The sequence below is a fragment of the Odontesthes bonariensis genome, chromosome 7, assembly GCF_027942865.1.
Source record: "Odontesthes bonariensis isolate fOdoBon6 chromosome 7, fOdoBon6.hap1, whole genome shotgun sequence".
Classification (NCBI taxonomy): domain Eukaryota; kingdom Metazoa; phylum Chordata; class Actinopteri; order Atheriniformes; family Atherinopsidae; genus Odontesthes; species Odontesthes bonariensis.
Window position 1 is genome coordinate 32,955,086 of NC_134512.1, and position 25,388 is coordinate 32,980,473.

At 41.4% G+C, this 25,388-nt stretch overlaps 1 protein-coding gene across 3 annotated transcripts in view; it reads left to right on the forward strand.

Moving 5' to 3' along the window:
- The window catches only part of kiaa1549la (KIAA1549-like a), a 133,408-nt gene extending 109,401 nt beyond the window's left edge, over window positions 1-24,007 (forward strand). For 2 of the 3 annotated variants that reach the window (XM_075470600.1, XM_075470602.1), the window contains 10 exons: window positions 2,854-2,978; window positions 3,880-4,100; window positions 6,593-6,725; window positions 9,185-9,426; window positions 9,711-9,879; window positions 11,651-11,748; window positions 14,879-15,024; window positions 15,106-15,260; window positions 15,346-15,418; window positions 20,882-24,007. In XM_075470600.1, the coding sequence (XP_075326715.1) occupies window positions 2,854-2,978; window positions 3,880-4,100; window positions 6,593-6,725; window positions 9,185-9,426; window positions 9,711-9,879; window positions 11,651-11,748; window positions 14,879-15,024; window positions 15,106-15,260; window positions 15,346-15,375 (1,319 nt within the window). In that variant the 3' untranslated portion in view covers window positions 15,376-15,418; window positions 20,882-24,007. The remainder of the gene's footprint in view (window positions 1-2,853; window positions 2,979-3,879; window positions 4,101-6,592; window positions 6,726-9,184; window positions 9,427-9,710; window positions 9,880-11,650; window positions 11,749-14,878; window positions 15,025-15,105; window positions 15,261-15,345; window positions 15,419-20,881) is intronic. The other variant, XM_075470601.1, reaches the window with a different exon arrangement.
- The last annotated feature ends 1,381 nt before the right edge of the window (window positions 24,008-25,388 follow it).

Here is a 25,388-nt window from a genome sequence, read left to right on the forward strand (position 1 = left end):
AGACAGTAAACGTTGAAAGCACTTGTCATTAAGTAGGTTTTCAGCCAAGCTGCAGTGTTGACCTCGAACAGTGGAGGTATAGTTAGGCCCAAGAATGGAAAGCAACTTCTGACATGCTTGGCATCTGTTGTTACAGAAGTAGAGATGTGATCATTGAGGCAGGCAGCGTTCCAGGTTCAGATTATCTATATTCATTGCCATAATGTCCATTCTGATCTGCGGCCTGTGACGCCCCCCTGACGCCTGACCTTGACTGTCACACCGGATACATGATGCAATTACAGCAACAAATAATGCGGGCTGAGCTGCTGCTGAGATGAATGGGTCACTGTGAGTTTGGAGCTAAGTTAATGACAAACTGCTGAAGCCCTATAACGAAGCAGTCTGCCATATGATGTCAGTCAGGCAGTGAGTCACAGTGCAGCATAACACGGCCCATCTGCTGCTCCCTGCACTAACTTGCACATTTAAGTACAAAGAGTTTGGTATTCTGTTGGAGGCAAAAAGGCAGTCCATAAATAGTTGATGTTGTCTTATGAGGACAAAGATGATTTTCTGAAATCGCAGCCAGAGGATTAAAACTTAATTTTGTCTTGGACTCCTCTTATCTAAATGTGTTGTTTCTATGACAACAAGTAAATCTCACTTTAAAGGTTTGATGAGAGAAACACCAATATTTTTGCAGTGCAGGACAATGTAAAAAGCTTCTGCAAAACTTTTAATAAACTTGTAACTTTTACACTAAGTCAGTGCAAAGTGCATCCACTCCTGCTCTAACAGTCAGGGCCCTGTGGCGTCATTTTCCTAAGCCTAATCAGCTAGTTTTGGTTTTTAGCCCTAAACAGAAAGCTGTGATGCCTAAGATGAACCATTTATGTTGCCTGCACGTAACCAAATACCAAAGTGAAGCAGTGAGTGAAATTAAAAGTAAAAGAGTGAGGAGTGAGTGAATGAAAACACAATCAGGGATTATTTTTCTGGGTCATGTCCCTCTCCTCCCCCTCAGCCATTCTAGGGGGACCTTTGCTTGTTCATAAGTAAACTCCAGAACGACTTTGCCCTGCTTGCGGTCGGCATGTAATATTGCGTCAGAGCACCATTGCCAAAAGACATCTTGTGGAAATCTCAGAGACGACGGGGGCTTTGACAAATTGTGTTTGACACAAAATGACAATGGGTCGGCCTGCCCCCCAGTTTCAGAGTTACTAAGTTAGGCTTTCTATTGCTGTCTACTAGCTGTCGTCTCACGCAAGGCTCACGCTATTGAAAATAGCACAAAGACAGTACAGAAGCTCCTTTTTCCCTTCAATAATTTATACCTCAGTGCAAGCAAATCATTTAAATGTATGAATATATGACCCGCTACACCCGGCTCTTCCTCAGGATCTACCTCTTTTGGGATCTGTATTACTTAATGACCTTTGGAGCATGTTGTTATGGTATGAGAGAGCATCCAATAAACAGCCTCAGACCACACACCAAACTGATAAAAAAGATACTTGACTGGCGATTCTATTCTCAAATACTTACATTTCCCCTGATCTGCAGCTGGTAGGCTACTGTTCTCTCTTAAGTAAAGTCTTGTTGTGATTCACGCACTGAACAGTCAGCGTTGTTAAAGCACGCTCCGCAACACGTAACGGCTGCTGGCTGGTCAATAACGCCACTGAGAACCTCTCCGTTATACCGTTAGCATATCGGCTAACGTTGCTTGAAATGTTGCTCATATGGCCAATATTTCCCCCACATTTGTTTTTGTAAGCAGTCACTAATTGTGCATTATGCAGTATCATCTGAAGCTGGAAGTTTGGCAGGGATAAGGAAGGAGGATGCAGCATAATCTTGAAGAGTAATGTAAGATTCCCTTTAACATCTACAGCCATCTGAATATATTTTTTTCCCCTTTAACTTCAGGATAAAACAGCGATAATCCTCCATCTGACATTCTAAGGGAAAAGAGAATATTTTTCCCCAAATTCCCAGCATTTATGCCACTGTTTCAGCAGATAGGTCTCTCACAGAAACTGTAGGAGACTGATGGGTGTAGCCACGGAGACACAACCCACTGATTTGGGATGTTTTCAAGCCTCAAGTTGAGTTTTTTAGCTGTCACCATCTTGGTATTTTAATTAAAACATGATACAAGCCAGGAGGGAATCTTACTGATAATTACACACTGGAAAAATGAGTGAAAAAACAACAAATACAAGATGTTTTTGCTTGAAATAAGCAAAAAAATCTGCTAACGGAACTAGTGAAAATTAGCTTGTCAAGATTTCATGAAATAAAATGTGATATTTAGGACTTTTGAGTTGTGAGATCTTGAAATTAGCTAAAAAAAAAAAAAAAAAACTCTTCAAATGAAAAAAAAGCTTTTTTCATGTGAAATATGACTCAAAACAAGATGTTTTCAAGACTTTTTAACTTAACAAGATATTCAAGATGTATTGTATTAAAACAAGTCCCTGTATCTTGCTGAAATTGTACTTGTTAGGCAATTGTGTCTTATATCAAGTGTAATGAGATACTCAATGAGACAAATATACTTGGTAAGATTTAGATTTTTTTCAGTGCAAAAACTCTGCAACCTCCTTCCAAAGTAGGAGTTGTCCCTGTTGGCCAGTAGATAGAATCTATGTCTTCAGACACTTCCACATTAGCTTAATACACTCATTTAGGCCAAAACACCCTGTGAAAAGGTTGAAGCATTGAATTCCAGCGTGCCAGAAACAACAGCTGGCTCCATTTGAAAATCTTCTCCCCAGTTTGACTGTTACAGTTTCAGTATGATGATTATTTTATTAGCAGGAGGACTTATTATCTATGTCTGACTGGTATTTGTCTTCCTCCCAGACCCGTATGAAGACCATTCAGGCTCTCTGCGTCTCATCACCATTAAGCCCATGACAGCCCAGCCAACCTACTCTTACCCCTCATCTTCCTCACACAGCCAGGACTCTGTAGTCGTCAATGGGGAGGTGAGTCTGCACAACTTTGAAGGCTTTCTCACGCTTGGCTGTGAGTTATGTACACTGTGTTGACAGTATAGGGAAGAGAAAACTAGGACATGAGTCACACAGAAAAATACAGTGGAACACCATTCAGTAGCCATGTTTAGTGGTGGATATATTAAGTGGTATGGTTTGACTCTTAGTGAGTCCCATCCAGGGGTGCTGGTAGTATGTTGGTGTTTACATAATCTGTAATGTTACATCACATCTAGATTATAACCAGTTCAAACAGAAAAAGCTGCTTTATGTGACATTTTTCCATTTCAGCTGCCTGTTTGTCACCCTGCTTTCACCTTAGTGCTAACATTGCATCCCCTCTGGGACACATACACTCTTACTGACTTTAGCTGTTGTTGGTACAGCCACTTTTCCTCCTCTCCTCCTCTAATCCCACCCCCCCAGCCTGTCACATCTCACTCTCATTCCACCTCAACCTCTCTGCACCTCTCCAGCGGAGACATCGGCTGATGATAAATCATCCCTAAGCCTATCTAATGTAAGACCAGAAAACCCCAGAGGGACTCTCCAATTTTCCAATTGATCTGCTGCAGTTTATTCGTGTCTGCAAGCAGAAAATATTATTGTTAGGGGGCATGACACATACTCATGAAGAATTAAGTGGAACAACATTCGGATATTTTGAAAAAGTATATGAGATTTCATCATAAATATTTGAACTTATTTTAGTTTTTGGTCTCTAAGCAAATAGACTTTGAGACTTGGACTCAAATTCAGCATTTTAGCTGCCACCATCTTGGTATTTCATTTGAAACGTGTTGCATAGCAGCATGTTAGTTGATTGTGATCTAAAAGATAAAATGTAAAACTAGTGAAAAGGCTGAAATCTCATTGAGTTTAATGCTTGCAGACAAACCACGTTGGGCTAAAGCAGAAGTCGGACATCGAGCACTACAGGAACAAACTACGTCAGAAGGCCCGGAAGAAGGGCTACGGAGAGTTCTCCCTCTCTGAGAGCCTCGGCCATGGGTACAGTCACCGTGACACCAGGCACAGTCGGCACGACAACGGGTCAAAAAAGTCGATGACCGCAGAGGAAAAGAGGGCCTCCTTTGCAGGATGTCACAAGAGGTGAGGATTGGATTCTGTGGTGCTTCCTGAAAGCCTGTGTGATCTTGATTAAATGCCTATTATTAAGTTTAAAAAAATGGATAATTCTTAAATCGTCAACACCGTGTCCTGGAATAATACCCCATGCAATGAGGTGAAACTCAGTGCCTGGTTTCCCAAATTCTTTTCAGTCTTAATTTGATCAGATTAGAGAATTTTACCTGAGAGCCATTTAAGTTAATTTTCATAAATTCGAGTCGATCTGTCACGTTCCTCTTAGGGAGGTTTGATTTCCATCTTGCCACTCTACCATCAAGGCTTGATTGGTGGAGTGTTTCACTGATTTTTACCAGTGTTTCTACCATCTCCACAAAGGGGATTTCATTCATGTTGACCATTTGCTTGTTGGTTGCATGTGTGACAAAGGCCCTTCATCCACGATTACTCATTTTGTCTTGATAAACAGATCTGGGAAGTGTCTTGGTGCCTTTCGAACGTCATCCACTTTTTGAAGATTGAGGCTGATATACTTTCGAGCATCTTTAAGTCAGACAGAGGTTTTTTATTCATGTCTCTTCCCGTGTCTTGTGCCTCGCGGATCCGTAGACACCTCTCTCGACGTCATGGTTTGGTTTTCATTCTGAAATACACCATCAACTGTGACATATTTGCATTTCAGTTGATTAAGACAAGCTCAGGTGAACGGCAGTCGATTTGCAGAACCACTACAGTCAGTACTGACAGATGTGGAAAGCACCAGAGCGAAGTCGAAAGCGCTGTGACAAAGACTCAAAACACTTCTCACAGTTGTTTTTGATTAATTATTAAAATATTGCTTTGCTTTGTGGAGAATTTTCTCAGTTAACCTGAAAGATTGTAACACACATCCTCTGGGCTCTAGATAGGTTTGATAGCCTCAGATTAGATCAATCCTCACTGTCGAAGTCCTTCTTCATTATCAAACCATCTAAAATTCTCTCATTTGTCTTCCATTTAATTTTCATTCTGTTATTCAGGCAGTAAAGTATCAAACGAAGTGCTTTGCAAGTGGCTGATTTGGTTTAGGCACAATGAGTCCTACTCATCTGAAATTGTTTAGCTAATTAATGCCTCTTACTGCCTGAGTGAATTGTATTTTTCCATAAAGAATTATCAAGTTACTGTTGATCTGTAGCTGTACTGCGCAGTTGCTAAGCAACATGTAAGGAGTGAGTTTGGGGTTAGTTTTGTTCATGCATTAATATTTTACAGGTCATATGGATAAGTGCCTGTTTTGCTTCTTGTTTTCACAGCGTGTTTGAACACTTTCAGCCTGTAGACAGTCCATGAATCCTGTTAGGTTTCCTCATCAAACACAGAAATATTTATTCTCCAATAGAATGTAACCTTTACATATAAAATGGATGCGTCATGTGTACGGCACTGCGCAAGAGTCTGAGCCACACATAATTTCTTTATACTACTAAGACGTGTGACTTCCTTGTAATCTTGAGGAATAGTTCTCCAGGCTTTCTGAAGGTCTTTCAAACATTTATTTTGGACGTTGGCTGCTTTTTTTAACAAATTTTCAGTCCAGTCCTTTCCTAATTGTTCTCCTTTCTTTGGTGGTTTTGTAAACACAACTAAAGATAACACAGTCTGACAGACAGAAAACAGGATTTCTGCAGCAACAAGCTGATTCCCAAAGAGCTGTTAGCTGAAAACTTGGCATATCTCAGCATGGTGTGCAGTGTGTCCTTAAAACATTTGAGGAAACTGGACAAGTGGAGGACAGAAGAAGAACTGTCAGGCCTAAAGAACTATCTACAGCAGATGAACAGGATCTGAAAGTGATGTCCTTAAGAAAGAGGAAAAAATCCAGCAAAGACCTGACACAGGAGCTGAGAGATGCATCTGGACCTTCAGCTGATCCATCTGCTGTTGGCCCAAGCCTCATCAGAAATGGGCTCCATGGAAGGGTGGCTGTCAAGAAGCCGTTCTTAAGGAAGGGAAACAGGGAGAAAAGGCTGAGCTGTGCCAAAGGACACAAGAAGTGGGCTGAAAATCAGTGGCAGCAGGTCTGATGGAGGGATGAATCCTCCCCAGAGCCCGGAGCTCAACATTACTGAAGCAGTGTGGGATCATCCTGACAGAGAAATTCAGTCTCCAACTGAAGCGTCATATTACCCCTCAATCGACCAAGAATGACCTCATGCGATCTCATCTATTGAAATTCAGCTGTCTGACCTAACCGGCTGCAGTAACACCAATCTATGAATGCATTTCGTTTGTGAGATCTGTTTGCAGAACAGTTTTGGTTGTAAATAATGACACATAGTGCAGATAAATTGTATTGTTTAACTGTGATATTCTCACACTTTGGTTTCTTATTTGTGGATTTATTTTAATTTGCTCAAAATATGACCAAAATAGCTATTAGATTAGCAACAATTTCTACATAAAAATGCTTTTTAAAGCACTCAGGGCGTCATCAGTTCATCACTCTGAGTTGCTGTTATACTTCTGGCCACCAGATACTCCCACCCACGAGAGCCCACCTACTGGAGCCGGCAGTCCCTGAGCAGCCCCAGCCCGGTGGAGACTGAGATGGACCTGCTGGTGCTCAGGGAGAGATCCAGGAGGGGCATCCGCAATAATGGCTATGATGTAAGTAACTGGACCAGTTGTAGACCTACTGAAACAGTAGGTCAGTAGAGCAAAGAGTCACATTTCAGATTCAGCAGAGGACCAGTCCTATAAAAACAAACATTTTGGCGGACCCTGTAAGCCTCCAGTTTTAACCAGGACCTCAGACTCACCAAAAAAATCTGTGAGGATTTACTGTTGCAGAGTCTTAGAAAAATACCCAGCAGCAAGAACACACAAAGCTTTGAAGTCACAAGCTGTAAAATAGCAGCTCCCGTTCAGCCTCTGACCAACTGAGTCATACACAGCAGTGATGAAACGGGTCACTTAATAGTTGTGGCAAAGTAAAGTGCTGCCACTTTGTCAATCTGGAAAAATAATCTTCTGAAAGCATTTCTAACTTTAATCCGTCCTTTCCTTCCTCTACTCTCACTCTGACGCTTTTAGCTTAGACCCAGAGCATTAACAAAATTATTCGTTGAACCTTAAAAACTTACAGCAAACAGTGATAAAGACATGCCGATGGAAAAGAGGAAGTGATTAAAGACCAGAGAGAGATTTTCTTCCGTATTAACGAGTGCAAAAGGTGAAAAAGGACAAAAGACAGCAAGAAAAGGAGATAAAATTTGAGTGAAATATGCGTAGAACAGTGTGTCTACGCATGAACATGTGTGATGGAGATATTCTCAGCTATTTATCCTCTCACTTTTGCTGTCATGCTTCAGAATGGTTGGATTGTGTGTTGATACAGTGTATAATTGAGTTGAAAATAATTGAATACAATATTTCATCAACTTTTAATCATATTTTGTTACATCATTATCCAGTTGTGGTGCCAAATTAATAAACCCAAGGAAATATGATTAAAACTGACACAGTGAGTCTGAAGAAAGTACCTACCTGTACTGTACAATAAGTCTGTACTATTCATGTAGATAATTTAGCAATTATACTTTATTGAGCTAAGTAATAGTAATTATAAGTGTTTCGTAATGTTAATCAGCCCCAAATTATGGGTGTTACATCTCGAATGTCTCTTGTGCAGTAAGGTATTTTAAAGACGGGAATTTCAGGGAGATTGATTTAAGAAATAAATGACAGTCAAGATGAATTTGAAATATGTTTATACACATATTTTTGTTCATATGAGTACTACCCGTTCATGATACACTGATTTTACTGTCAAAGAGCCTTTTTAATGTGGTCGATCTGATACATGGAGCCAGTCTGTGGATTTTAACGATTGTACGGTTGTAAGGTGGAAATGCATTGTTTTCGCCAGATTTAAAAATCTGTGTGTACTTATCTTATTATTATTATTATTATTGTTCTTGACGAATTTGAAAGTTTGGACCACAGCTGAATAGACATGACAAGGGAGGCAACAGCAAATAAGAAGTTTTACCAGATGTGAAATTAAGACTTTCATCAGGAAATTAGCTTTGTTTGGTGGTTTCAGGTCAGATTAAAAACTTCTGAAAAATAACAGAAGTGATCGACTCTGTAAGTTCAAAGTAACAAAAAACCCTGGTTTAGGTTAAGGAAAAAAAAATAACAAAAGAAGCCACACAAGAAGTTATACAAAGGTAGCATCAGAGCAATGGGTAAGCGACCGACATCTTCTGCTTTTGCTGCAACTGATGAACTCACAGTTCAGTTCCTGTACAGTATAAATATTTGAATTCATACAGTGCATAGAAATGATCAGAAGGACAGCACATGAAGTATAGTGTGTTGGCTGTTGTGTTAAACAGCCTCTGGAAGCCTGGAGCAGCACATAAGCCATTCATGTGCCAGAATTTCAGAACAATCTCGAAATACTTTGTTTTTAAGGTCTTCCACAGTCGCCATGGACTTTGAGACATGGTTACATTTATGTTCTGTAGTTTCATCAGAATATGACCTGAAACCAATGAACCGGGGATACAGATACACAAGTAAACACAGTTGTTGATGAAAGTACTTCCTGCTGTGTTTTTCCTGCTCGTGAGGTCAAAATGACAGCTATGGATGGATGAATGATACATTATGTGTGATGGATAAATGGTAAAATCATCACTCTCTCCACGCTATTTGATTATTTGATATATTTGAGGTATTTTCATGAGTTTTTTAAAGAGTGAAGTTTGTAAATACAAACAACTTCAACAAAAGTTGTCACAGTTGTTGTCTCCTCGAAGTTTGTTTCTGATGAGGACAAACTCTTTATTCTACAGAATTACAGCCTTAGAATGTAGCCTGTACCGCCACCCTCCATTGAAGCAATGCAACCTAGTTTATTTGATTGTTTTCTTCTCATTTTTTAATTTGCAAACGTAAATCCAGCCGCTGTAACTTTAACGAGCCTTTCCTGTGGAACTGATTCTCCATGAACTTATAGTTTGTTGTGTGTTGTTTACGTGTTGAGCAGAGAGCCAGGTTTTAAAAAGTTCTTTGTGTTGTTGGGAACCTTAATGAATGACTGTGTGCTTCCTCCGCAGGGTGAACCGGAACCGTTTGAGGAGACCAACGTGGACCGTCTGATGAGCTCTCTGGGTTACGGAGGCGGATCCACTGGAACTGGGAAAAGCAGTTTAGGGGTGAAAGCTCACCGCGGCTCCGACTCCTCCACACTCAGCTCGCAGCCATCCATTGACGAGGTCCGCACGCAGATGCACATGTTGCTAGGCAACGCGTTCAGCCTGGCGCCTCCGGACCACGACCCACCTTCTCCTCCAACGAAGTAAATTTGTTTTTCCCACTTTTGCTTTCACTCTCGGCACATCTGCATCATTCACAGTACCGTGTGGAGAAGAAAAGATAGAGGTCCCCCGGTGCACAGTTTGAACTCAGTTTTGAAGAGCAAACATCCCACTCCCAAGCTGCTTCTCAAAAAGCAGAATAGATTCAGAGTCTGAACATGTTTGCTCAGTTATGCTGTGCACACTGGAGAGGGAGGCTGGAAAGCCAAAAAGATGCAGATGTGTATGTGTTGACTCAGTTTTTCACTCTTTCTTCTCTCCCTAGCAGCCACCACCATCACCGCCACCACGCTCATAGCGCCTACAACCCGTCCCATACCAGCCACTACAGTGACGGGGTGACCAGCGCCCCGGGGACCATGAACCACCCCTGTGGAGGCAGGCAGAGGAGCGCAGGCTACGAGGACATGCACCAGTGCAGCCTGCCTAAACCGGTAATAGTTTAACTCTCAGTTTGATTGAACTATTCTTTCCATCTAAGTGTTGGAGGAATGACAACACCACAACTGTTTAATTGGTATATGTCAACAGTAATAGTGAAAGTTGTATTTCAGGCTTAAATAAAATAAGAAATGCAGTCAAAGGTAATTTCTTGCCAAACACAGAGACGGGACGCTTCCACACCCTTACATGAAGATTTCCTTCAGTAGTTTAAACAGGCTTTCTGAGCACAGTCAGAACATCAGACTCTTTCACATATCTATAAACATCACAGGCCCAAAATACCGAGTTTACCAGCCTTAAGATGCCAGAGGCACAGACAAACATCTCCAAAATTGAAAAACACCTTTCATGTGTGGTGAGTTTGATAGAAGGACCACACGTTGTGTGCGTTACCTCCAGCTGTTTATAGAGCCTCTCCTCAGAGTGGATCCAATTCCTGCTGCAGAATCGCACAACAGCAGCAGCCTTTAACATCCATCCAACAACAACAACCCATCAACAGTTAACTCGAAATGTTTAAACTGAGACAGGATTGGTGCGGATCTGCGCTTTCCTGTACCTCAGACAGGTGAAATGTCTCACTCACAGTCCCAGTTAGTCAGCTACAATCCTCATGTTCCTCAGAGCTGTCAAAAAGCTTTCACATTACAGTTAGCATCAGGCTGGTCTGCCGCGATGTTTGTCACATTATTGATGCTTCCCATAATATTATTGGGGACATAATTTAGCTTATCACTAAATTAGTGAACAGAACATAGCATTAGGTGGCTTAGTAACAATGAGAAACTAACTTTAGTGTTCCATAAGTGGATGTAGTTTCAGAATCTTCAGTGCTCTGCAAATTATGAATACATGAATTCACTCAGACATTTGCTAGAAACAAAACTAATTAATAAATGATTGTGTTGTGGTACTTTTATCCACTTAAATACACCACGCCACCCCTCTTTTCTCTGCCTCTTAGTTAGTCCAGAATGAGAAAACTCACAATTTTTTATTCATAAACCTACTTATCCATCCAACTAACCCCCCCACCTACCCTTCCTGTACCTGGATCTCTCTGCAACTGAAAGATGAAAGGTGGCAAGCTGATAATAGGAGGAAAATTTTAAATTTTTTGTTTTAAATAGATGTAATATAAGCAATTCAGTAAAAGTTTCAGTATTACCACAATATTGATACAACATGGCACGCATTAGACCTGCTTATGAAGTTTATATCTATTTAGATTTAATTAAAAGTGCAATTAAAACAGTTTTTCCTCAATTGTAAGCTATAGTGGCAGTTTGTTGGCCATGCTGTGTTTTTGAGCTTTTTGGCTGAAAGGAGCGGCCCTCTTTGAGTATTTTCCGCTGCAGGGGACTTTTTTCATTTTATTTTTACATAAACATTTGCTCACTCGGAATACATTATTTGTTGAAGGTCGTGTGCGTTGCACTTTCTGTTCAATCCCAACTGAAAAAAAAGTGTTTGCGTGCAGCGAGGTGCACAGCTTGTTTGGATGTTCTGTAAAGCTGCTCTTATTGCTGTCAGTGTTTTGTGCTGCCATCAGCTGATCAGCAGAGGAGGGAGCATTTCAGAGATTAATGAGGCGAACGACTGAACTGCCACCAACAAATGATGCTGCCATGTGCAGCTTCATTTGTCGGTGTTCGATCTGACTATTGTGTTTTTTTTGTGTCTTAGGTGACAGCATTTAATGTGTTTTCTGTCCACACCAAATCATGGTGTTTGATTTGATGATTTGAATGGCCTCTGCAGGGTTTCCGCTTCACCCAGCTTCCTGATATGGGCATTGGTTCTCCCCCACCATTAATCCCTTCCAGACCAGGACCACCACCTGGGACCGCACTACAACGGTAACACCCCCATGCAAATATAGACAAATAAATCCACTTAACTGACAATATATACAGAAAAAAGATGAAAAGAACACTCTGTCCCCTCAGTCAGAGACATCATACATAACACCCTCTGTGTTGAACGTGTGGCTCATAAAAAATTCAGAGATCAAACTTAAAGGAAATATTCAAACGTGGCTTTTAACAGGACTCCAAAATGAGTCCTCGACCAATCAAAATGCATCACGTGGGCTAATCCTGAATCACATAGATGGATACAGTAACAAGTAGGGAGTACACAGGAGAATACAGAGTGTGGGGAAACAGCATGGGAATATTAATCAGCATCATTTGATGTGAGTCTGCGCCTCTCACTTCTCTCTCAAGCCCATATATTACTCTGCATCACGTGAACTGAGCATCCTCTTCATTTCATAGCTGTTGCTGTGTGCACTGTGTTGCTGGGCACTTTAGCTCTGCAGAGAATGATTGACTGTTCGGCTGCTCGGGTGCGCACAGAGAGACTTGCTCGCCATCTAGAGGACGAACCAAGAAAATTATACGATCAAGAAAAATGCTGCAACTTTGAACAGCTGCAGAGTGATGAGAACAAATTCAGTGCTCTGCAAGACAGCGGGAAGAAGTAGCTGAGCTCGTAGATATTTGGGATTTCTTTTATATTCGTTTCTCTTTTAAATCAGAAACATGATAAAGTTGTGTTGTAGTAGATAATCAGTCACACATCAGATCATCTGTGTCTCCTGGGAAGAAGAGCGCAGCATGTTAATTCCTCTTTAGTATGCACTGTGCAGCTTCAATGTGCCCAGCGCTTTATGGTCATGAGATTTGTCAATGACCTCATCTGTCCTCGGGCCTTTCACTGTGCTGTAACATGCACAGTCACCAGTGTTTCTACAGTGGAGGGGACTCTGCTTTAATGAAGAGGAAGAGATGTAATCGCACACTGAAAACGTAGACTGCGTTCTGCTCAGAGAGCTGTACCAGGGTTTAGGATAACAACCAGAGATGTCTCAAAATGGAAGGCTACAGTTTGAGTCTCTGAAATCTCAGCAAAACATGAGTGAGCAAATTTTATCAATGTTTAAATCGTTTGTGTCTAAAAGGTCAACTATTTACTTGATATCTTCTGAAAACATAGCTTCAAACGAAGACTTTCTAAGAAAATAATCCCATTATTATGCTAAAATGCCTTCACCTTTTCCGCGACACTGAATTGGATTAAACGGGTAGAAAACAGGTGTGAATGGATCGGTATCTACACCTTTTCTCCATTTATTAATCCTGAATCAGCAAATATGCTGATCAAACTACGTCCTCCCACTGCCACCCATCATAAAACAAGTAAACACAGATAATATGAGCCTTGGACTTGACTTTGTGACTTGACTATATGTTAGTGCGCAGTGAAAAAAGTGTTGTCATATTCAAATGTTACATAAATCTTGTTCACTTTTGCTTCCTTTTAAAAGTTAGCTCCACAACGTGAGGTGGCATGATTTGTTTCTTTTGTTCATTAACTAGGAAACTGTTTATTTCTAAACCTTGGTCATTGGTGCCATGAAGCAGAGTGATTGAATAATTTCATCTCTTCCAACAGATGTAATGTACGTGTTTCTTTAATTGAGTAATTGTGTGAAAAACTATTCCACCCTGACTCCTTCCACAGAAATTAAGAGAGTAGGAAGAAGCCAGGTGCTGCTAACCAAATTATCTTAATTCATGAATTAATTAACTGATCATCAGTTAGTGTGAGGACCTCTAGAAAAGCTTTTGTCAGTTTGCTGCTCTGCAGCATTCAGGTGTGTGTTAACACAATGCCAAGGAGGAAAGACATCAGCAATGATAATCTGATCCTCAGAGAGAAAGATTATTCACAAGTGGAAACATTCAGGACAGCTGTCAATCTTCCCAGGAGTGGACGTCCCAGCAAGGTCACCCCAAGGTCAGAAACCCAAGAGCTACAACTCAGACTCTACAGGCCTCAGTTAGCATGTTAAATGTTAAAGTTCATGACAGCACAGTTAGAAAAAGACTGAACAAGTATGGCTTGTTTGGAAGGGCTGCAGGAGAAAGCCTCTTCTCTCTAAAAAGAACATGGCAGCACAGCTTAGGTTTGCAAAGCTGCATCTGAACAAACCACAAGACTTCTAGAACAATGTCCTTTGGACAGAGCAGACCAAAGTGGAGAGTCTGCTCATAATGCACAGCAGCACGTTTGGAGGAAACCAAACACAGCATATCAGCACAAACACCTCACACCAGCTGTCAAGCACGGTGGTGGAGGGCTGATGATCTGGGCTGGTTCTGCAGCCACAGGACCTGGGCACCTCGCAGTCATGAGTCCACCATGAACTCCTCTGGATACCAAAGTGTTCTAGAGTCAGATGTGAGGCCGTCTGTCCGACAGCTGAAGCTGGGCTGAAACTGGCTCATCAACAGGACAAAGATCCCAAACACAGCAGCAGATCTACAGCAGAATGTGTGAAGAAGAGAAGAATCAAGGTGTTGCAACGGTCCAGTCAGAGTCCAGAGCTCAGGCTGACTGAGATGCTGTGGTGGGACCTTCAGAGAGCTGTGCAGAAACCAGAGCTGCAAACCTCAATGAGCTGAAGCAGCGCTGGAGAGAAGAGTGGGCCGAGATTCCTCCTCAACCATGAGAGAGACTGATGACGTCACACAGGAAATTATTACTTCAAGCTGCTAAATGTGATTCTACGAGCTGTTGAATCATGGGGTTCACTTAGTTTTTCATACCCTTTTTCTGCCCTTAGTTTTTGTTCACATAATAATGACACAGTTTAATATGTAAAACCTTAAAACTGAGGGGGACATACTTTATTTTTCACATGTCTGTATATGTATAACAGTTTAAATCATCACAAAATAATATTTGTTGACATTTAACTCATTCATCGCCTCATTGTAGTTGAAACGAAGCAATAAATAGATATTTCTTCCTCACGTTAAATATTAAAACAGAAAGAATTGAGTGAAATTGATAAGTACTTTCCACTTGCCTCTGATCAAAATGCAGCTCTGTTTTTCTGCTAAGGCATGAGAGAACTACAGTAAAGAGTGTGCTGACTTACACATCAGGTTGATGTGGGTGTGTCCTCTCCACTGACAGTTCCGTCCCTGATGTTAGTATGAAGCCTCGTCTGTCTGAAGCCTCAGAACTGCAGGCCCAGCAGCACAACGGGGCCCCGTACCTGCCGCTCTCCAGGACACCCTTCCCTGCCGTCACTGTCGACCAGTCCGTCACCACCTACTCAGGTAAGACTCGGTGTTCCATCGCAGAGGGAGGGCAGGGAGGTGGAGTGTTAGTCTCAGAACATTATTCGTTGCATCTCACAGGAAATCCAATAACAGCAGTGTACGCTATATCAGCCAACCGCCCGGGTTACTCGGACTACTTTGTCATGTCTCCACCGTCCTCGTACCGGAGCCCTTCCTGGATGTCCTACCCGCCCGAACCCGAAGACCTGCCGCGGCAGTGGAACGACACACCTGTAAGACACCCGCATTCACATTTCCTCTGATGTTAATTACACAGGTGAGCTGTGAGTGAAGCAGTTCTTCCACTTCTCTCTGCAGAACTCACGTCACCTTGAGACCATCTGCTGAAGTCGACCGTCTGCAACACCGCGTGGAAACGCAAATGAACTTGGTGGGTCGGCTCATCTCAGCACATCTTATGGTTTTATGTTGGTAAAACTATATATATACTATATATATATACTATATACTATATACAGTAAAACTATAATCACACATGCACACGTTTTAAAAACTCAACTCAACTCCCCTTTATTTATAAAGCCCTTTAAAACAGCCGTGGCTGAAACAAAGTGCTGTACATAAGTAACAACACGAAATATAAGGCATAAAATATAAGAACAATGTAAAAACAACAATAACAATAACAATATTACAACAATAACAGAAACAGAGTCTCATGCTGGGCTAAAAGCCAGAGAATAAAAATGGGTTAAAAGTATGAACAACTGTCCGGCCCACAGGCAGCAGTACTCAGGCAGGGCTTTGGGGAAGTCTTTTTCCCACCTTTCCACCACAGGGAGGTTCAGGACAGCCTAACTTCTCTTATGAAGGGCACCAAGACCAGGGATGCGAACGCTGGTTAAGACTCCCAGTTACCTCGTGTGGAATAATAAACATGCACCTCTGGAGCCAAAGATACCTGCAGGGGAAAAACTGTGCGCTTGTTCCACAAGACAGAAGCCTAAAAGCTGAATTCTCTGCCTCTCGCTCTACTTTTAGAAACTCGAGGAACCAAAAATTAGCCAAAAATAAGAGTGAATTGCTGTGTAGGAGGAAATATGGCAGTATGAGGCCTTAAGATGCGTGAGTTTGGTCATTAAGAACTTTATTTGAAAAGTAACAAATGCTACTTACTGTCAGAAGATTTTGGATCATTCTGGAGGCTTTTCTGAGGATTTTGTGGACACCCTGATGATGAAGACTTACAGTGATCCAGCACAGAAACAACTAATGAACAGACCAGTTTTCTGGTGTCACCCTGAAATAGGAAGCTCCTAATTTTATCAATATTGTGATGGTAACAGACTGGTCCTGGGAACTTGTTATGTGCGCTTTAAGATAAATATCCAGATCAAAATGAATTCTAAGGCTCCTCACAGTATCATTTGTGGCCGAGGTAATGCCATCATAATTAAACAAACACTTAAATAATGTGTTTTTGAGGTGTTCAAGTCCAAGAGGAAAACTTCTGCTTTGCTTTAATTTGGCTGCTGAAAGCTACATCCAGCCCTTTATACCTTTAAGACATGCATGCAACTGCCTCGGTGATGGCTTGCCTGTTATTATCTGGTCTGGCTGTCTTATGGTGAGATTGAAATAAAGTGAATTAAATAAATTGACGGTCATCGCAGATGCGGTGGACTGTCACTCCAGATTTAGTACAAAGAGGGACCAGGTGTGTCAGGAGATTGAACCACGCGTCCATCACAGCATGGGCTCAGATGGCACTGGGGACGGGGGAGCATGATCCGCCCAGATTCGTAGTAACCCCGATCCGCCCCTATCCCGTCCGTACTTAAAGGGATAGTTTGCCTCTTTTGACATGAAGCTACATGACATCCCATATTAGCAATATCATTTATTTAATTGACTTACCCCCTGCAGCGTCCTGTGAGCCAAGTTCCAGCCTCGCTTTGGCGTTGACGAAAGTAGTCCGGCTAGTTGGCTGGGGCTTAAAAAATAAAGCGTCTTGCTTCTCAAAACAATATGCGTTCAAAAGAGTAAAACATTTGCATCACAAAATCGTTCATCCAGAAAAAGTCAGACCTCACAATCGCTTGGCGCTATTTTCTCTCCCTTCGTATCACTGCCTGCTGTGCAGACCGAGCAGTAAACACCGTAACAGGCGCGGCTGTCGGCAGGTGGCTGAACGCATTGATATGAAGGGAGAGAAAATAGCGTCAAGCGGTGTGAGGTCTGACTTTTTCTGGATGAACGATTTTGTGATACAAATGTATTACTCTTTTGAACACATATTGTTTTGAGAAGCAAAACGCTTTGTTTTTTAAACCCCAGCCAACTAGCCGGACTACCTTCGTCAACGCCAAAACGAGGCTGGAACTCGGCTCACAGGACGCAGCAGGGGGTAAGAAAATGTTCATAAATGATATTGCTAATATGGGATGTCATACAGCTTCATGTCAAAAGAGTCGAACTATCCCTTTAAGGTGGCAAACATTGCAGATAAAACCGATGATTAATGTCCCGTTACTTTGACTAATTTACATTGCAGCGTGCATTTAGAGCCCGACGTTTGTGTGCTACAACTAATGATGCCTTCCAGTTGTACACGGATGTCGGAATTTCCTAGATCCAATTTAGATTTTTAATCTGAACCCCATGTGAAGTCGTAAGGTCAGATTAATTTTACCAGCCCTACATAGAATTCATGCTATCTGCTACTCACGTAAACCGTAGTCACATTTAACTTTGGGCTCACATTGTTCCGAGCTCCAAGTTTCGAGTTTCATTGTACATGAACGCACCAAAGGGACGACTGTCAGTCCCCAGGGTCCTAAAGAGGAACGTGTTGCTGCACATGTGTCGGTGATGGAGCGGATGATTTCAATTCAAGAAAAAAAGAAACAAAATGAAGAAAGAAAAGACAATTGGAGCGTTTTTTTTATCCTACAATGTTCATCGCTGTTTATCCATGATTTCAAATCATTCTACAATGGCTTTTTAGTGCAAACTATTGGCATATAGGGTATAAATCATCTGTGCCAGTTAATGCCCAAATTACTCAAAAATAACATTGACAGCTTGGTCCCTCCCAGTTCAAAAATCCCATCTGCGCCCCTGCATCACAGAGACGATAAAACTGATCAACGTCCTGCTTCTTAACTTCACCACAGTTTTCCTCTGCCTACAGTGTCGTCTGTTGTCACTATGCTGTCTTTGTCAGCACTAAAACAAGAAGAAGTCCATAATGAGACCCTAAATGGTGAATGAACTGTTTTTTCTTTAGCACTTTTCAAGTCAATCTGACCATTCGAAGCGCTCTCACACTACACTCCGTAATATCGTTTTTCTCATACAGTACAAAACCACAGTTGTGTTTTCACAGCAAATATGTCACCTAATTTAAAGATCCTTATCTTTGATTTTATTGTTATGAAATGACGAAAGAACACATAGAAGCAAGTTTTGCTCTTGTCGTGAGTCCGTAAAGGCTTGTTCTGTCAAGGTTAAACTGTTAAACTGTTTAGTTTGACTATTTTCTGTCATTTTCTGTGATGTCATATATGCAGAAAACTTCATTGGAGATGATCTAAATTACCTTTATATTGCTTTTTAAACACCGTCCTACAGGTAACATTTGATTTTGACTGTGTAAACGTTCACATCTGCTCAGGCAACAAAAACAAACAGCATTCATTAAAAAGTATTTGAATCTTACAACGTATTGCTTTAAAGCTGCTTTGCTCCGTCGGCTGTTGTTTTCCTGGTCTAACAGCTCTGAGCAGGTTGTTTGACCCACACAGAAGAAAAAACATTGTGTGACTTGTAGTTCAGCCTGCAGGTGAAAGGCTGACAGGTGACAGGATCAAATATGTGCAGTTGGGCTCAGAGGAGGCCAAAGCTAAACCTAGGCGATGTGGTTTGAAGTCGGTTTAAAGGATTTGAGAAAACCTCTGCAGGGTAGAAAACTGGAAGCTGATGTAACAGTGATTGGCCTGACTTCAGTCAGATCAAATACGCCCAGTTTTGAGGAAAAATCAAAGCTGGATTCTGAGTCTGCCAATATGATGTTGTATAAGCCCTCTGATGCCTGATAAATGTCTCCATATTTCATGATATCTGCTATGACATTTCTGTGCTGATCTATTGGTAACAATGGATTTGCCATAGTTGACGACCAGCCATAGCAACATAGGCAGCTGACCCTCCGATGAAACAGAATCTTATCTTTCAGATTAAGGATTACAGTCTTAAGAGATCAATCAACAGTTTTTTGCATCATCTGATCCATAGCAGGTTTTAAAATGAGATAAATGCAACCTCAGATGATCAACAGCACACGACGTATAGCAATGTGTCGTCATGTATTTAACAAAAACTAAAACAAACTACAGAAACAGAGTAAGTCCAATCTTTCTTCTTCCACTGGAAATATCAAATTTACTTTTTACTTTATAAATGCAGAAAAAAAATCAAAGAGAATATTGAAGATGACACACAAAGAAAGTCTTTAGAACTCTTAAATTCACTACTTAATCCCAGATGGAGTCGTTTTTTACAGCGAGCTGCCTGTTGCAGTCACATCTGCTTCTCTGTTGTTTTACTTGTGTATGATCATCTAAAGCTCCTAAACATCAAAGCCTTAGCAGAAATCTTGTCAAGACATGAACTGAGAAGCAAAGGTTTTCCCTTTTCTATCAGACTTTGATAGATAGTGTTACTCTCACTCTCTTTGGCATCCTGTTCATTACAGGATATATCAGATTTTATTGCTAGTTTTGAGCCCGTTTAGAGGAACTTTTGCATCACTCCAGATAGAACACTGGAGTAGGTCAACCAAACAGATCCTCTGAGGTGTTCTTAGCTCAAGATTAGGGCTGGGCACGTTAACTTGTTAATTATTTAATGCCGACAAATATTTTATCGCGCATTAGCGCAGGTTTTATTATTTATTTTATCATTGTAAAAGTCTGTTGCTCACTGGCTTTTATTTTGTAAAAGTCTGTTGCTCACAGGTTTTTATTTTGTAAAAGTCTGCTGCTGTCTGCTGTGGAACCGGAAAAGAAAGTAATCGGCGGATCCACCAAACATGGAGAAGGGTACGGAACTTTTACCCGGCCATTTTCATTTTAAAGTTCTTCCAGACGGCGGAGTCGACAGAACCAAAGTCATCTGTACACACTGCCAAGTTGAATTGTCTTCTCAGCGTAGTAGTTCCAGTCTAAAATATCACTTAAAGGCAAAACACACAACTGATAGCAGCAAGTCATTCAAGGAAACAGACAGTGGAGCGAGGCTTCTACATAAAAACTACAGAAAGATGCTGATGTTAAAAGTGTGTTTGCACAACAAATGTTATGGCACTTTCATTCATATGGCAGAACATTTAAAATAAAACTAAATGCAGGATTTTGCGTATAAATGCGACTAATCTTGATTAATCAGGGAAATCATGTGATTAATTAGATCAAAAATTTTAATCGTTGCCCAGCCCTACTCAAGATATAAGTACGTAAGGGATCATTTATTTGCAGCGGCAGCTCCTGACCTCTGAAACAACTTACCTGTTCATATGAGAGCAGCTCAGACTTTTGCAACCCTTTTAAAGACCCACCTCTTTGGCATTTGATTTTACCATTTGAAATGTCATCCCGTTGCTCTTTCTTTCCTCAGATTTGTTCTTTATAAACAAAACTGACATTTTCCAAGTAACAGAGTGATTTGAAAGCACAAGCACCTTTTCACGAGATTTGAATAATTAGAACAGAAACTTTGCTCGTCTATTTCCGTGGGCACGGGCGTAATCCCGAGCAGAAAGAGCCAAAAAGAAGCAGAAGTTGCACCTGTGGTGGGGGTGTCTGTCTCATGTTGGTGCTTTCTTTTTCTTCAGGTCTCTCTGGCCGGGCAGACGACCTTCCTCTCTCCGAACACGCTTTTCAGCTTCATCGCCTCTCCTTCCTCTTCTCATCTGTCCTCCTGCTTTTTCTTCCTCTCCTGCCTGGCCTCCATGTCTCATCCTCCATGGCTCCTCTGCCCTATAATCCTCCTCAGCTGGTCAGAGCTCCTCTTCAATCTTCTTACCAATGAGATGTTTAGCCATAATTCTTTCGTCTTCTGTATTCTGAGCCCCCCCCCCCCTTGGCCTCTTCGGCCCGCTTTGGCCCCTTTGGGCCTCTAGTCCCGATCTCCATGTAGACTGCCTCTACTGTGGTGACCACCACTGTTCAGCCAGAGGCCCCTCACACTGCTGAACTGAGCTGAGCTGAACTGAGCTGAGCTGAGCTGAGCTGGGCTGTGCTACCCTGCAGTGTGGATGAACAGGGTGAGTACAGCACAGTGCCACAAGCTCTCTGCTCCAGCAATCATGTGCAGTAACTGCCATCTGCCCAGCACATGATGGCACACAGTTATCTGTGCGGTAGTGCCCCAGCCGTGGCCAGCCGTCTGCTCCTCTTCTGGACCGGACCGGACTGGACTGGACCGGACCGTCCTGGACTTGCCCCTTTGGTCCACCATGAAGCCAGGAAAGCTGGACTGACGTAAAACTGTGCTTTTTCTTCTTTTTTGATGAATCCAAATTCCCATGTAAAACCCTCTAGAGCTGGTAAATATGTGTGTTTTAAACTCGAGTGAGAAAAAAAAAAAAATCTGAGGAAAAAGGGGAAAAAAACAAACAAACAAAAAAATCTCTCGTCTTGAGCCGTCTCAATTTTCAGTTTTTGGATATTTGTGTGCTTTTGTCTTTTATTTCTGTGCATTGATTATTATCAATGGATTACTGTATAAAAATGACATAGTGAGTGTTTCTCTTTCACTCACATTATTTCAAGGCAAAAAAAATCTGCAGCTTAGTTGTCTGTGGTTAAGATAGCTTCGTTTCTATACTTTTCATTCAACTTTTTCCTTCATCAGAATGAAAACAAGAATTAGTCACTTTGTTCCGTCGATCATCTGATTATTGTCCGATCGTCATTAGGCGGACCTGAGTCAAACGGAAGAACTGAAATCCTGCTCGCGTCCTGTGATTTGTAGCGTTGCGTTGATCGTTTTGTCTCTTCACAACACGAGGAAGGAGGTCCGCGGTACGCTGAGCCGGAGGCGATTTCAGTTGCGGTTTTACTGAGGTCTCATGTGAACACACCAGTATTCTTAGAGAAACAGTTGTTTTACTTGAAAGGTGTCTACTGTATTCTACTGTATAAGAAACTCTAATTTCTTTTGTTCTTTTGTCTTGATGAGGATGGGATTAATATTTGGTCACTGGACTGATGTCGGGCTCAGACGGGCCACATATGTAACAACTACATGTATTACTGTAAATAGCAGATGATTTAATGAAGAGATTTATGCAAGTTATGCGGGAGGGAAACTTTGCTTGACATTATTCTGATGCCATTTTTTCTCCTTAGTTTCTTGGTGTTTGTGACAAAGAGCGGTTGGACTGTTTCTGTAACTCATTGACTTTCGGAAAGGACGCGCACCTTTCTGTACCATCGGGTGTATTACTTCCCAATTATTAAAGATAGCATTACAAAAGAAACTGTTTAGAGCCAAGTGCAGCAAGTCGGCACAGATACGACGCTGTATTTGCGGTAATCTTTATGTCTGAGCAGCGCTTATAGCCATAATAAGTGGAATTAATGCAATTTTTAGTACAGAGAAAGTCAAAGTCGAAATTTTATTTCATTTTTACTGAGCAGGAGTGGGATTCTGTGAGCACACTGTAATCAAGGCTTCTCATCATTTAGATGTTAGTAAAGGAGATAATAGCCATATATTAACATCAGCTACAGTGTTGTGTCAAAAGTAAATGATACCAAATAAGATATAATTCACACGGTGAGGCACAAAACAAAGAGTAGTAGTATGAGCACTTTTATTTTAAAAAAAAAGGCGAAAGTTTGGCTCAAATAGAGACAAATAACGTGTGGAACCTGAAACTGGAAATGTATATTTAGGGTAAAAAGCAGATTTCTGGAACCCAGAACGGGGTCATTTTCTGAGCCGAGGCGGAGTTTGATTGTACAAAAAGGCTCCTGAAGTGTCTTGATTCGTGCTATTTGTCTGTCTCTGAATATTTACACATTTCCAGTAAAAGACATGAGTCTTGGGAGTCTAACCCCTCCCGAAAGCCGAGCCTACTCTGATTGGTCGTACAAAAAAAGGTATTTTTATCAAAGCTGCATGGTTGCCGTATTGCACAGGACTGTTCAACGTCACATCTGACTTCAGAGGAACTTTATGTTTGACAGTTTGAGGCTAAAAGTAGCTTCGAAACAGCATCGAGACCCAATGTAACTGGTCCAAAATGTGTAGAGGAGAATACAACCAGGCTTTTCTGGCTTGTTTGGTTTGCTCCCCACCTTGGTATCTTCAGAATTCTGGCTGCAGGTCTTTATTTTCATTTACAGTCAAAAATGGAAGTCCCCAAATAAAGGCCCATGTGTGCAGGAGGTAGCGCAGACGAACAGGCGCGCTCTTCCCCTCTATTTGACTGTAGGCGAGGTAAATGGTAGACGAGGACGCTGGCTGAGATGAAAGCAAAGGTGTGCGTGACACTACTTCAGTATTAAAAGCGCCCACAGTGTTATTGGTGTTCGGAATCATCAGGATCTTTACTGGAGATCTGCAGCCGTTTTATTTTCAAATCATCCCTACTGTCTCATGTGTGATTGAGGAGAAAACTCTTTTTTTAAATTTGATTTGACTCCATGTTAAAGACAGGGCGGGTGGGTTTTGATTTTTAAGGCGGTAGCTGGACGAGGATGCTACTCGAGGGGTTGATGTGCAATGTTCCTGCTTTAAACGGGTAGCGGCGAGATGCTTTTATTGACGATGGGCTTCGGGATGGACAGTGGTTTTATTCTGCCGTTTGATGATGTAACGTCATGGTGGCACTGATGATGTCATGCTACCGTCACCCAGGTGTTGATGAAGACACAGTGACGGAAACTCTGAATGCTGTTGGATGTAGTTATGCAGAAGAATTTTGGTGAATTTAAACAATAAATTACAATTCTCAACTTGTGTTTTGTGTCTCTTTTTTTTTCACTTTTGGGCAACAGTGGATATAAATCTCTCAGAAAAATGGTTGATATTAAAGTAAAGAGCTGCTGTGGGTGGACAGTTCACAGCATATTTCACTTCTGTATTTTGACCACTAGAGGGAGGCAGACACTCCTCACACCGCAGCTCCGCTCTGGATTTTCAGTACTTAATATTATCAGTTTGTTAATATTTGTGTCAGTACTGCTGACGTGCACATGCAACAGAAAAGGAAGCGCACTGTGTTTTGAAATGGGGGGACCTTTGATTAAACATTTTTGGGGAATAATTTCCAACCCTGAAATGACAGCTGAGCTACTATAAATGCTGACAAACATCATAACAAATTCTGGCTACAGGGAGGACTAAGAACATGCTACAGACTGCAGAAGACTTAGCCCTGACTGACTTTTACTTTATGCATATCAGTGCAATGATCAGAGGATTGATCTTAAAGCAACCCAAGTCAATAAAAGTTTGTGTCTTTTTTCCTTACTCCAGAGGAGGGACACATCACATCTCCAGGATTCAGTCGCAGCAGCTGTTGTATCCATGCAGGATTCCTTTTGCTTGGATACCCTTAAAACATGCTTTTCTGACACTTTCCTTTCTTCATCTCAATGACAATATATTATATTTGCCCCTAATGTTGCCCCCTAATTTACTAAAAAGTTGAATTTTTGCATGAAACTTTGAGAAAAAAAATATAAGAATTAATTTCCATTACTTTAGAGGAAATGTAAAAAGAAATCAGAATATTTCACCTCAAAAGGAAGTCATGCTTTCATTTAATCCACTGTGGATCAGTTCTGTGTGTGCTCAGCAAAGCAGAACTATCAGAGGAGAACACAGCATTATGTGTAAAATGTTGACAGTCGCACACAAAGATTCGGCTTGTTTATTTCGAAGCTATGTCTTTGATCTTTAAAATGCTTATACTCAAGGATGCATCCTTGGATCGAGTCCAGGCTTTCTGCAAACAGCTTCAGTGTTACACGAGAAGCAGCACAGTTAGCTCTTAACATGTTTTATTGTTAGTTATTATTATTATGCTTTTCACGTTTTCAAGGGAACATACTGAGAAGAAAAGTTCTTTTGTGTTTGGAGAGCATAGGAAGTCAAAGCATGTTCACCTAATGATTCTCTACCAGTAATTTGTTTAAAGTTTAATGTCCCGTCCAGAAAATAGGACTGCGGCGTTCTCATTCCTTTTCCCAGTTGTCATGGTAACACCATTAAGAAAAATAAACTTAACATCGGTGAAACTTTGTCCATATAAGCAGTAACCTCTAAAAAGTTAAGCAAAACACAGAAGAATGGACCGACTCTGAATCACAGGGTTTGTGTGGTCG